The sequence below is a fragment of the Eublepharis macularius genome, chromosome 8 (assembly GCF_028583425.1).
Source record: "Eublepharis macularius isolate TG4126 chromosome 8, MPM_Emac_v1.0, whole genome shotgun sequence".
Lineage (NCBI taxonomy): Eukaryota > Metazoa > Chordata > Lepidosauria > Squamata > Eublepharidae > Eublepharis > Eublepharis macularius.
In genome coordinates, this window is record NC_072797.1 from 92,639,741 (window position 1) to 92,654,356 (window position 14,616).

At 41.8% G+C, this 14,616-nt stretch overlaps 1 protein-coding gene across 1 annotated transcript in view; it reads left to right on the forward strand.

Moving 5' to 3' along the window:
* Window positions 1-14,616, forward strand: part of FRMD3 (FERM domain containing 3) — a 168,685-nt gene that overhangs the window by 78,106 nt on the left and 75,963 nt on the right. Inside the window, exon 3 of the mRNA XM_054987254.1 lies at window positions 10,194-10,236. Coding sequence (XP_054843229.1) covers window positions 10,194-10,236 — 43 coding nt within the window. The remainder of the gene's footprint in view (window positions 1-10,193; window positions 10,237-14,616) is intronic.

A 14,616-nucleotide genomic window follows, 5' to 3' on the forward strand; every position in this document is an offset into this window, starting at 1 on the left:
CTTAATTGCATTCTTTGCAGGTGTTTGTACTTCGAGGCTGAGACTCAGACGGAGATTTATTGCCCATATTATAGGACACCTCATGTTCATAAGTACCTCATTCCTTTGCTGAATTGTATGAAAATCAATAGGCTTCTAATGGAAGAATTAACTTGTGACTGTTTGAGTAGCATTATCTCTCAGAACATTTTTGTAATAGTGATGACATTTATGGCTTCAAATTGCTGTCAGTCAAAGCTTGATTCCTCCTGGGGTTGCCAGGTTCCAGGTTGCCAGAGGGGGGAGGGGGAAACACCTGCCACTTACCTTGTACCAGCAGCATGGTCTATCTTTGTGTGCATGCACGCGATGATGTCACTCCTGGAAATGACATCATCGTGCCAGACACAAGAGCACTCATGGGGGACCCTCGGATTGGGGTGGCCACCAGGAGTTCTTCTCTTCGCCAGAGAAAGTGGAGGACTGGACAGGTGGCTGCCTGCTAATCCCGCATTCTGACTGAGACCATTAACCCAGAGAGTACTAAAGGAAAGGGAACTGTGGTGGTAGGGCAAAGCCCCCCCCCCCGCTGGATTGGTGCTTTTACAGGCCTATCATGTAGGTGGTGGGGCCATTGGTGGATGCCGGAAGGGTTGTCAGGGGAACAGCGGGCCATGTGTTTCTTACTGTGGCCTCGCTGTGCCTTGCTGGGCTTGGCTGCTGGCATAGCTCTCCTGCAAAGGTCCTTAGCGAGTGGGCGAGCATCACTGCATGTACACGGATGTGCGGTGCTGGCAGCACAGCAGGCCTCAGGATTGTTCTGTAAGAGATTCTAAATACTGAACCCTTAGAGATGACACACTTTTAACTAATTTAAGTAGCAGTACTACTTTTCAAAAATTAATGACGGCCTGTTATTTTGTTAGACCAGTAATTCAGGAAACCTCTTTGGAGTAGATAGAGTATGAAAAAACTGAAGAGAAAATATAATATTTGGTCTGTCTGACATAGCAAATATTTTCATTTCTATTATCAGTTCTTCAAACAGAATGAAACTCAAATGTAAAACCACAAACTTTTAATGAGTTTAAGCACTGTAATTGTGGGCTATACAATGGCTTCTATATGGAAGATTCCCACCCCCCTCATTTTCCTCTGTCAGGTGCGCTACAGTTTATTTACTTTGACCTTATCTCTTAATTAGGAATGAATAAAAAATTCTAAATAAATGAATCAATGTCAACTGCTTTTGTAGATTTTTATCTCTAAGAACCAATGGCCAACCACACATTATACAACCACCCAAGCTTCAAAGATTTAGATTCCATGGGTCCATTTCATGACAGTGGTATGGGTGGAAGCCTTAATTTTCTCTCTCTATGTGCCATTGCCCTAATCCAAATCACTCTTCTACATGCTTTAATTAGGCTTTAAGCATAGAACTCCCAGCACGTACTTTATCTCACATCCCAGAAACTATGTACTATTGTTAGATGATCCTCAGAACCCACTACTCTCTGAATCTTTGAAGCCATTGAAAAGGTATAGGACAACACTGGCTGTGAGTAGCATTGCTTTTAAGTAACCCTGGCAGTATTTCAAATAAGACTGGTAACAAGAAACAAGGTTTTTAATATTTAGCTCCTCCGAAGTAGTAAATCTTTTATTACTGTCTTAAGTTGGTATGTTGGGATTTCCTTGCTTTTATAATGCATCTTCTTTGGGAGTTTAGAGCATGCTTTACTTCTGAAAAGAACAGTTGTATTATTTCTGCATAATTTCTCTGTTCCCAGATGCAGGGAACAGTTTTTGAAATTAGATATGTTTTGTATTTGCTAATTTAAAGAGAGCTGGGCTCTTAGACATTTGGAATCCTCTGTAAGTAGTTATTCTTTAGAGCTTTACAGACATAGTAGCTGATCTTGCTGGCTGTATCAGATGAGCAGGAACAATATCCTCTTCGAATATTTAAAAAAGAAATTCTGTTTATTCCAAGCAAACTAAAGATTTTCTCCTAAAGCTTAGTTTAGCATGAAAGAGAGTACCATTCAAATGAACAAGACTGGTTAGGCTTTGTTTGGTGTGCACATATGGAATAAGTGGGGGGAGAATCAGCCTTTATGAAAGGGACTCTACACATCAATATAATGTTTTTAAGTGTTAAAAGTACTTAGTATATATTATCTTAACCTTACAATGGCCCTTTAAGCTAAGTCAGAATTATTATTATAATTATTATAGATGCACATATAAAAATTAAACCATCAGTATATCAAGAATAGAAAAAAGCACAGATACTTTTAAAATTTTAAAATCCCTCTCCTTGTATCTGTCAAAGGGAACTTTGACTCTCAAAAGTTCATACTCTGGAAATCTTGTTGGTCTTTAAGGTGCTACTGGACCCAAATCTTGCTCTTTTAAAATTAAAACAAAATTGCAGAATGGCAATGCAATCCATTGGAATTAGTGGATTTAGAAGTAACTCTGGACTGGCTTGGACTGCAAGGAGATTCGTAAGTGATGGGCAGGTAACTGGCTACTGGTACACCTGCAGCACCACTAGTTAGCTCCCTAAAGGGTTCTGGGAGACACTGGGAGGTGGCCAAATGACCCAGAAGGGGAGTCGTATGGTCCATGACTGCTGTGGCTTCCCTAGCAACCACGCCATTGTGCCCTAAGACATCACGAGGGCGTAACAGCAGGGCTGTGATGGACAGGATGCAAGGAACCAATTATCAGGCAGCAGCAACAGGACCTGGCCCATCATGTGGCCCAGACCCAGGGTGGGGAAAATGGAGTACACAACATGGTCCCACAGCCTCTGCACACATCTCACTCCCTTAAAGGTCACTGTCAAAAAGTAATGGTGCTGAAGACACAGACTAGTTGGGAAGAGGATCCTGCAGTCAGTGCACTGGGTGCGATCCCAAACCAGACCATCCAAGGGGGGGGCAAAGGGGGGCACCCATGGGGGGGCAAAGGGCACCACCGCCAGGGAAGTGGTGTGAGGTGAGGATGAGGAGATTGCACCCACTCAGGAGTGGCTAGCTCTCAGTGGGGGGGGGCACCTCCTGATGGCCAGGGCATGCTGCTGAGAGGATCCTTGAGGTGTGCCCCAAGGAACCCCTGCTGGCTGGAGAGCAAGAAGGAGGTTACCAGGAGGGGGGGGGCTGTGCAGACGCACAGCCACCACCAACAGGTCCCCAAGCAATCCCTTTGTCATGGGCTGGGGCCATCCAAGCTGATATATTGTCGAAGGCTTTCACGGCCGGAGAACGATGGTTGTTGTGGGTTTTCCGGGCTGTATTGCCGTGGTCTTGGCATTGTAGTTCCTGACGTTTCGCCAGCAGCTGTGGCTGGCATCTTCAGAGGTGTAGCACCAAAAGACAGAGATCTCTCAGTGTCACAGTGTGACACTGTGACACTGATAGATCTCTGTCTTTTGGTGCTACACCTCTGAAGATGCCAGCCACAGCTGCTGGCGAAACGTCAGGAACTACAATGCCAAGACCACGGCAATACAGCCCGGAAAATCCAAGCTGATAGTCCAAGCACTAACACGAAGCCAAAGGAGTGTTCAAGATTCAAAATCCAGGTCCAGTCCGTAGTCAGAGCAGAAGGTAAATGCCAGGGGTGTGTCCAGAATCCAAAAGCCAAGCCAAGTCCAGTCTGTAGGTCAGAGCACAAGAGTATCAAGTCAAGATGCAGGCAAGAACAAGATGCAAGGTTCCAGGAAGTGGTTGCAGGTATTCAACACATTGCTTCCACACCTGACAGTTTCTCCAGACTGGCTTTTATAGCCAGTCATGGTTTTCAGCCAGCTGCTGGGGCTCCATCCTGACGCTACTCATTATCGCTGTCCAGCAGCTGGTGTTGGCTCAGGACTCAGGAGACGAGCACTGCACCGTCTCTCCTGCAGTTCCAGTCTCTGGCATTGTCTACGGCGTTCTTTGGGTGTGGGTGAACCTCGGGGGGGGGTGTGTGGAGGCCCTTGGCTGCACTGCACCTGTAGCCTTGGATGTCCCTGGCTGAGCTTCCCCTGGGGTATTGGGGCCAGAGGGTGCTGGTGCCTCAGCTGCTGAGTCAGGGCTAAGACTGGCTACACAGGGAGTTCTTCTCCTGAGGAGTCCTGGCTGGCTACACGAGGCTCCTCTCCTCCAGAGGAGACCTCACCCTCACTGAGTCCAGACTGGGCCATGACACCCTTGATGTGTGTCTGTCCTTCACCAGCATCCCTCACCACATCCTCCAGGTGCTTGGCAGCTATTATCACAGGTGCTGCCAGTCCTTCCAGGCACTGGTGACTCCAGAATCCCTCTATTTGCTACAGATTTTCATTGCTCCCTCTTAATCCCTGCCCACATAGAAGGGAGTTAGGGGGATGCACTGTGCCAGCTGTGTGTCCTGTGTTTGGGGGCCTGGCAAAGGTTCTCGGTGGCTACCAGCAGTGGCTCAGTCAGGCCCTGTCCCTATCGTCTTCCTTTTGTTGACAGAATCCAAGGCTTGAAGATTTGGCAGTACTATTGTGGTTGCCTAGTAACAGCCGTTGCAGGCATTTGTTTCTTAAAGTTGTAGGTGCTGCTTGTATCATTTTGGGGGCTTTTACTCCCCCCTTCCATGTGTGTGCTTTTAGATTTCATATTCTTCTGAAAACCTTGGGCTTTTATTCGGTTTGTTAATAAGATCTGTTGAGTTGTCAATGGCTCCTATCTCTGTATTCAGATATCCACAGATTTGGCCAGGCTGAGAATTAGATATGTTGGTATTCAGGCTTGTGCTTATTAATATATTTGTAATGCTCTGGATTAATGAGTTAATGGCCAAGTTTTCAGTTGAAACAATATTGTTCACTGTGGTAAATCTCAAACACACTGACAAATACCAAAACGTGCTGCCTTTTGACCCTCAGAACAGGATCGAGGGAGGGCCTTTTAAAAAACTATTTGGAATGTCCTTTCCAACCCTGAGATTTTCTGCTGTGGAGTCATGCATACCAAAAAGCCTCCTCAGCATTGCGAATAATCAAGAGGGCACCTGGCTTGGTAAATGGCTACTCTGGGACATTAAAATGCTGATCAGGGATTAATGCTTAGAAAGTGAAGGCCATTACAGTTCAGAACACAGCAGGCCACGGGATACAGAACTGCAGGTGCAATTGCATTCTAGTAAAGAAAGACAGAGAGGTCACATTGCTTTAATGAAAAGAGATCCTATAAATGACTTCAGTCTAATATTTGCACAGATTTAAACAATTACTATTAATAGGTTTAATCTTCTCAGTTTTCTTCCAGCATGAACTGTGGTGTTTAATTAAATGAAATATAACATATGCTGGCTGCTTATTTGTTTCTGGGAACAATTCAGTGCTGATTCTTACCTTTAAAGTCCTATATAGCTTGGGGCGAGGGTGCTTGAAATGCCATTTCCTATTGTCTAGTCCACGAGATAAGATATGCCTTTTAAGGACTGCTTTCCATGCCCCCCCTTTTTACTGGTGTTACCTGACCTATGGAATGTCCTCCTCCTTGAGGCATGCCTGGCACCTATGTTAATCTTTTTTAGGTGCTAGACCAAAATGTTTCAGTTTATGCAGGCTTTTGATTAAAGGGTTGATCTTTTAACACCATCTCTGTAATGTGTTTTAGTTTGAAAATTGTTTTGTATTTTAAGCTCAATTACCAATTTTTTATGCTCTAGCTGGGTTTTTAATACTGGATACAACTTTTAATGTTTTATGTTTTTATTATGCTTTATTTTGTAAGTTGCCTCATGTAGGTTCTTTGGAGAGACAGCATGCAGTTTTTCTAAATAAATATCTAGTGTGATTTCCAAGGCAATCTGAGAAATATCAGCTTATCTGTGTATGAAGATTCTGGTATCGCAGTACTTTCTTATATAGCAGGAGTGTCCAAGCTGCATCTTGGGAGCCACATGTGGCTCTTCTAGACATATTGTGTGTCTCCTGGAGTATTGCTGTCGCCATACATTTTATTTTAGTCTAGTTTATTTCCCTTTCCTTCTTTATTTCTATGTCTTTCCCTCCCTTTTCCTTTTTTTCCTTTCTTTTTTCTTTCCACATCTTTCATATTTTCAGTAAAAATGTCGGGGTTGCCAGGTCTGACTCAGAAAATATCTGGAGACTTTGGGGGTGAAGCCTAGCATAGATGTGATATCACTTTTAATGATGTCACTTCCAAGTCAAAGGTCAGGTGATGGCTCTTCCCAAGCTCCACCCCTGCCGATGATGTCACTTCCAGCATACTGCACCAAACCCCACCCCTTCCTGTGACGTCACTCTCAGGACACTCCCCCAAACCCACCTCCTCATCTGAAGTCACTTCAATGCATCATGTCTTGCGGCTCTCAAACATCTGACATTTATTCTATGTGGCTCTTACACTAAGCAAGTTTGGACACCCCTGTTATATAGCATGCCTTGACTATAGCATGACTTGAAGTGAGTTGATGAACTGGAATTTAACTGTTGTCAGTTTGCCTATTCACACATTTTATTTTGTTGTTAATTTGTATCAGATTAAGGAGCTGAAGAAAAACTGGTTCTGTTTGATAGTGTGTGAATGGACACCAGAAGGAGCTTCACTGCAACTAATTAGAAACGTTTTTGTATCTAATACTCAACATACACATAACAGACAGACACATCAATTCCCAGGTTTATATGAAATACTTTGAAAGCTAGTTTTTAGAGCAGGCAGACTGAAAGGAAAGTGAAATAAATATAAGTTTGTTTTTCCAGAAGCTGGAAGCAACAGATGGAGATAGTGTGCAGAACATGCCAAAATTGCCCTCTGAGCAAATTCTTTTGGAACCTGCCCCTGACAAATATAGTGTAGGGATTGTGTTTTGTTGATAATCCATGTGGCAGTTCTTATGTAATCAGGTTTACTCTGGAAAACAGACCTCTTTAGGAATTATCCAAGCATTCGTATTATTTCCATTAACAAGGAACATCCATTTCTTCTTTGTGGTGTATGCACATCATACTGATGGAATTTGTGCTCTGTAGAGCATTGATTTAGAAACTTCTAGAGCTAGTTTTAGGTGCGAAAATCCCCTTAGAGGCACAGTTGTTGGCGATAAATTGTAACTTCCTGCTCTGTATGCTGTCATCTGCTGCTGTCATCAACAGCTACACCACCAAGGGACTCACCCAGCTAATGTGGAAGTCCTTCAAACCTCTTTCTACCTGTGACATGAAAATCTTCACTTGTATGGTCACCTTCCTGATTGCAGTCTGTTCAGCACAGAAGTACAGTGAACCTTGTGTTATGCAATCAGATCTTCCTTATTTACAGCTTCACAAGGACAAACCAATACTGTGCCCAGACATATTTTGCCTGCCAAAATGGTATTTGGGTTCCTCCTGAATCAGGACCTGGTCCATTCCACTTCTCTGACCTGAAGTTTGGTGCAGAAAGAGCCCTGCACTCTCTGGATGCCCTTTAGGTATTGTCCTTCTTCCTGGATAGAACGACTCCTTTTCAAAACCAGCTGAGACTCCTCCTGTGCGACTCATTCACTGGATCACAACTACTATCAAACTTTGCTATGAGCTAGCCATGAAGCACTTCCCGGAACAGCCAGAGCACACTCCATGAAATCTGTCCAGACAACTTTCTGTATTGATCCCTCTTCTTGAGCTTTGAGGTCTTCCACCCTCATGAGGCACTGTACCTTTGATCTAGATGTATCCTGACTCTGGACAATGCTCAGTACTGTCTTTTCCAAAGTGTACCTGCAGCAGCCTTTGTGGATGATTTACCAGTCTTCTAACAGGTGGAACATTATATGTTATAAATATAACCATAAAATAGATATTGTGTATATGCTTATGCCATACAACATAGCCCAGATTATTGGTGGAAGGAACATTAACAATTTGAGATATGCAGATGACACCACGTTACTGGCAGAAAATAGTGAAGACTTGAAGCAACTACTGATGAAGGTTAAAAGAGAAAGCGCCAAAGCAAAATTACAGCTGAACATCAAGAAGACAAAAGTGATGACTACTGAGGAATTACACAGATTTAAAGTTGACAATGAGGAAATTGAAATTGTTCAAGATTTTCTATTCCTTGGCTCAATCATCAACCAAAAGGGAGACTGCAATGAAGAAATCAGAAGAAGATTGAGACTTGAAGACCAGCTGTGAGGGAGCTAGAGAAGATCCTTAATGATCAAGAGGTCTCTCTGGGAATCAATATCAAAGTGATCCAAACTATGGAATTCCCCATTCCTATGTATGGATGTAAAAGTTGGACAGTGAAGAAAGATGACAGAAAGAAAATTGATTCATTTGAAATGTGATGCTGGAGGAGAGTTTTGCAGATACCATGGACAGCCAAAAAGACAAATAAGTGGTTACTCAGTAAAAATCAAATCTGAACTCTCCCTAGAAGCTAAAATGACAAAATTAAGGCTATCGTACTTTGGTCACATCATGAGAAGATAAGAGTCTCTGGAAAAGTCAATAATGCTAGGAAAAGTGGAAGACAATAGGAAAAGAAGACCACACAAAACGAGATGGCTTGACTCAATAAAAGAAGCCATGTCCTCCAGTTTGCAGGATCTAAGCAAATCTGTTAATGATAGGATGTTTTGGAGTTCTTTCCTTCATAGAGTTGCCATAGGTAGGAGGAGACTTGACGGCACATAACACACACACACCTTTTACATAGCAAATATTGTCATTTAGCTATAGATCACTCATGATTATAGCTCTCACAGCTGCACAAATAAACATAGTATGGAGTGGTCAAAAGTTCTTTTGCATCTTAATTAGAGATGGGCACGAATAGAAAAAAAATGAACATGATGTTCGTTGTTCATTGCCATCCATGAACTCCGTGTACTCACGAACACTTATGGGCATGACCTGTTCACGAACATGTTCATGGTTGGATGTTTGTGGGGGCCAGCAGGCTCTCCTCCAGCCATCATCCAAGTTTTATCAAGATCCCTACTGCACCACTCCCAGAAACCTGACCTGAGCAGACACCAGGAAGGGTACCAATAATAAATAATAGCTTGGCCTCAGAGCCTGGCAGCAGCCCTGGAACTTGAAGGAGTAGATCCCTATCCCACCACACACAGAGAAAAGTCAAGCTCTAATGCTATCTCCCTGTCTCTCTATCAAAATGTAAACAGCAGCTGTCTCTCTCCCTCTCCACTGTCTGCAAAGCCAGAGCTGGGATCCCCCCTCCCCCCTGGTCTTTGCTCCCTTGTAACAAATTTGGATCTCCACACTTGAAGGGAAGACCTGCCTATCAAGCTAAATTGGGCTTAGATTGGGGTTTCCAGGGCTACAGCAGGAGTTCAGACGGAGTTCAGACAATCCCTGCTTAAGTTGCCAAGGGAATTGATTGCAAGTGCCAGACTGTCTGGCTTGACGAACAGCAAGGAATGAGTCTTGCAACTGCCACCTGTTAGTTTAGAATGGGGCCTCATGAACCGCTTGTTTGCGAACAGCAGATTGGGCTGTTCGTGGCTTTTTTTAAGTTCGTATTGCTGTTTGAGCCCATCTCTAATCTTAATATCTCCTTCCTGTTTTCTGTAATTTTTAGGTGGTGTGGTTTACCATGAAATGGGCTAAAGAGAATATTATATAGGTCAGCAAAAAAGCTAAATAATGTGTTTGGGAATACCAGGTCTGTTTCTAAGTATCTTTCTTCAACAAAGATAGTAGTTAAATCAGTTCAGCAAATTTAACTGACCATAAGCAAAAGTGGTACTTCAACATCCGTGCATCTTTTCCCTTATCAGCTCAATTTCCTATTATACTTATTATTAAATCAAATTTCTAGACATATGTCTTGCTGTATTTAGTGGTAGAAGTTTGCTGTAAGATCTTTTCTTTATGAACTTTATCTATCTGACTGTACTTAGAAACTAAAAATCTTTTTCTCACTATGGAAATGGCCCTTTGTTCCATAGTAAATTAAAGTACACCCATTCCTTTCTCTTCTCTCAAACTTACACAAATATATATGTATTCTATGATTTCATTACCAGAGTCATTTATATTCAGGTATGGTTCCCTTTCCCCTATCCTTACATAAATGTGGGTATCCCTTTGAAACCAACAAAACAAATTAAAATGGAAATCACAGTCACAATGAAAACTTTGAGATTATAAATAGGTGGTGTCCTTTGCAATACTTCAACTGCTGATCTCTGTCCTTCTTTTTCAGCACTGGCTTGAGCCCAACAAGTCTATCTCCAAGCAAATGAAATGTAAGTGTTGCTAGTCCACTTCGTAACTTAGTGTATTATTTTAAAATGCTGTAGGTTTGTCTGTGTAGCATGTCTCCATCCCCTTCACCCCTTCAGAAATGGGTCTTGTATACCTCTTTCTGTTACACTTGTCTGATTTCTGTCAGGGCCAAGCTACAAGTGACGAATGACACTTGAACGGCAAGTGTATTTCTCCCTGTTCACTTGCGCTCCACTCGATCCACTTGCCTTTCAAGTGTCATTCGTCACTTGTAGCTTGGCCTTCAGTTTAGAAGTTTCAGATCATCTCTCATGACTTGGTTAGGTTTAGAGTGAGATGCCAAACAACACCCGTGCAGTGACTCAGTTTATTCATGAAGAGTTGAGAAATGATTACCCTTATAGTTTCATTTTGGTTTTCATCATATAAGCCATAAAAAGACACACTGGAAGATGACTGCCTAGCTTTTCAAGAGGGAGCTATGTAGTCCCTGGCTTGACTTAAGAGTGGGGGATATCTTTAGTGTTGCCTGGAAACTTAATCGTTACGAAGGTGGGAAGGTGGTCCCCTGAAAAACAATGGGATTTTTTTAACACAAGTTATCTGCCTTTTTGGTGAAAATTTTGACTTTGCCTAAAGGTTGTTCAAAAGATGGTAAAATTGAAAAAATATTCCCTAGAGTGAACTGTCCAGTTTCTACCATGTGTTACTTGAATTGTTGCATTGTAGGAATAAGAAAGATTCAAAGCTGATTAAATATTTTGGGGACATGACGATAAGGGGTCTTGCTTCTAGAGCTTTCATCTACGTGGTTGGAAGCAACCCCTTCAAGACAACTGCTGGAGGCTTCCCCCCATTCTTCTCCTACAGGTTCTGTACTGGGAAGGGCAGGGTAGCAGAGGATCAAAGTTCAGGTGGTATGTTCATATTAGAACAGCCTGCTGACTGCAAGTGAAGTAGTTTATTTGGGTTCCAAAATATCTCTCAGAGATCCAGTAGATTCTCAGTAGATATAAATATAGATTCTGAAAGAAAACAATTCTCTGTCAATTGTCTAACTATATTTAAAAATGAATGTGCTTCCTCGCTTCATATACAGACTGCCTGTTGTATCAGTAAAATGTTTGCGATTTGCTGATGATTTTTTAAATCCAACATCTGAGAATACTAAGTTTGTAGTCCTTAAATATTTGATTTTAGACAAGGAGACCTACCTCTTGTTTTACTTATGTAGGCTGTTGTCAACATGCTTAATTTAATTTATGAAAAGAGGAAAGGTTTGTCAACATGCAGTTGGTGGCATTAAGCATTTTACAGAAGTACAAGCATTTCAGCAGCTACCATCTTGACATAACACACAAATGAATAGAACTGAATTACTTTACTTGTCATGAAGTAGCTTGAATGTTCTGTCTGTTTTCTTTCATCAGACAAAATAAAGAAGTTGTAGAATTTTAAAGTGAAAAGTGTAGGACATAAAAGACGCATAAGAAAACCAGTGGGCTGGATCCTTTGAGCCATGATACAAACCTCCAAGTGGATCCTAAAGATCTACTGGATATACAAATGATCTATAAACTACAGAGATCAGTTCCCCAAATGGCTGCTTTGAAGATTCTATGGATTCTATGGTGTTCAAAGAAAGGATTGGTTTTCCTTAGCTATAGTGTTGCATTAAAGTTGTGTAGTCCTGTCCTGTCTTTGAACAGCAAAGATGTAAAAGTGGATTAACATGCCCATCTGGGAAAGAGATATGCCCAAGATATTTGCTGAATAAACAGATTTTTTTGTTATCCTAGAAAGTTTTTTTTGAACTTTTACTTTGCCATTAAATATTGTTTTAAACGGTAACCCTTCTTGAAAAGATGGATAAGCTAAATGAAACTGGGCCTGCATACAAGCCAATTTAAAAATTGCAGAGGAAATAGCTTTCTAGTGCAAACTCTCCTTCCACTTGCAATTCTCTGCATTTGACGTTTTTATACATAGCATCTTAAAAAGAGCTTTTCTGTATTCTTTTCCTTTGTCTCTTGATTATCGTTGGTAGCTAAGCTAGTGAGTATACTATTAGCATCACTTTAGAGATGCAGCCCCAATGCATTTCTTGATGTATGAAATCCTTTTAAAGATTATGCTTATGAGTCCATTTTAGCAAAAGAGTTGTGACTCACATGGCTGAAAGCCTCAACAAAGCCTTGGACCATTCAGTGTACCAGCTGGACCTTATCTGACAGATAAAAGACCATTCTGAAAGGAAGATCTCACTCCTACAATAAAGTTGATTATTTATGCTTCTTTTTGCATATGAATACTTTTACGAACATCAAATCTTTTTTTTCAATTCCAGTTTTCACTTTCAATTGTTTGAATGATTACTTGCCTGTTGATCTGTTGCATGTGATTATCTGTCCCCATCCTGTTTTTTCATGAGCCACTAATGTTGTTTCTCTTGCGGTCTTGCTGTCAGACACAGTGTTGTATTAAAAGATTGAAATACTTTTTTGCTGAGGTCAGCCAGAAGATTGTCCTCCAGAGAAAAACATCTTTACTAGGAATCCATAAGGATTTGGTTATCTCAAAATTATAAGGGTAGTGTGTGAGTGTGAGAATGTTCTTATACTTTTGATCAGTTTCTCAAAGACTGATTTATTTCTCTAATTAAACTGTTAGAGAAAAGGTGAATTATGTTGGATGCCTCACAGCCTTCCTCAAATGAGGTATGCAATTTAGGAATTGTGATGGTTGTTGTGGATTTTCTGGGCTGTATAGCCGTGGTCTTAGCATTGTAGTTCCTGACGTTTCGCCAGCAGCTGTGACTGGCATCTTCAGAGGTGTAGCACCAAAAGACAGAGATCTCTCAGTGTCACAGTGTGGAAAAGATGTTGGAAGCTAATTTATATCTACTCAGGAAGGTGGGGTTGGGCTGAATCATCCTGTAAGAGTTTCCCAGGGTGTGGAATGCTCATGGAGGGAGGCTTCACTGTATCCTGAGGAGGTTCTTTTGCATATTGTTTGGAGTTTTTGTGTAAGTACCGAAAAAACTCCAATAACCACCCCTGGCAGAAAAGAAGCATAATAAAAACATTAGTAGACCGTGCAAGACGGATATGTGAACAGCACTTTCTCAATGAGGAAACTAATCATCTAAACCACGCACTGCAAGCAAATGGCTACTCCAGAAATGAAATCAGAAGAGCAATTAAACCAAGGATAAATCAAACAACCAAGGAAAAACAGTCTCCCACAGAAAAAGTGTTTTTGCCATATATCAAAGGAATCACTGATCAGATGGGAAAGCTTATGAAAAAGCACAACCTTCAAGCAGTATTCAGACCCACCATAAAAATACAACAGATGCTACAATCAGGAAAAGACAGTAGAGACCCCCTCACCTCTGCAGGAGTATACCGCATACCCTGCAGCTGTGGACAAGTTTACATCGGGACCACACAGCGTAGCATCCAGACAAGAATAAAAGAACATGAAAGACACTGCAAACTTGGCCATCCGGAAAAATCAGCAGTGGCTGAACATAGCTTAACTCAAACAGGACACAGTATCCTATTCAAGGACACTAAAATGCTGGACAACACTTCCAACTACTTTGTCAGATTGCACAGGGAAGCCATTGAAATTCATAAGCATAAGCACAATTTCAACAGGAAAGAAGAGACTTTAAGAATGAATAGAGCATGGTTTCCAGTCCTGAAAAACACCAGGCTAACAAAAGACTCTATACCCGACAATAGCCCTGCAGAGAACATTAGCATATCAAGCACCAATCCATATGCAAAAGAACCTCCTCTGGATACAGTGAAGCCTCCCTCCATGAGCATTCCACACCCTGGGAAATTCTTACAGGATGACTCAGCCCAACCCCACCTTCCTGAGTAGATATAAATGACCTTCCAACATCTTTTCCGCACTGTGACACTGAGAGATCTCTGTCTTTTGGTGCTACACCTCTGAAGATGCCAGCCACAGCTGCTGGCGAAACGTCAGGAACTACAATGCTAAGACCACGGCTATACAGCCCAGAAAATCCACAACAACTATCATTCTCCGGCCGTGAAAGCCTTCAACAATACATGAAATTAGGAATTCATCAGTTTAATCTGAATGGTTAGCTAGAAGAACAGTCCTAATTATCCCCTCCATTCAAATGCTGTGCAAGTGCTTAACTTAGACCTTTGGACCCTATGGAAGACTGACTGTAGTAAGCTTCTGCTGTAATAGTTGGTAGCCTTTCGGAAAGTATATGCAATTTTGACTGTAATTGGCAAAGTAATTGTTCAGCCAAATACAGCACATACATGCTAATATCTGAAAATTCAGAAGGGCATTTTAAGTTTATTTACCCAGCCTAAAAGACCCGCCACTTAATATAAAATTTCTGCCCT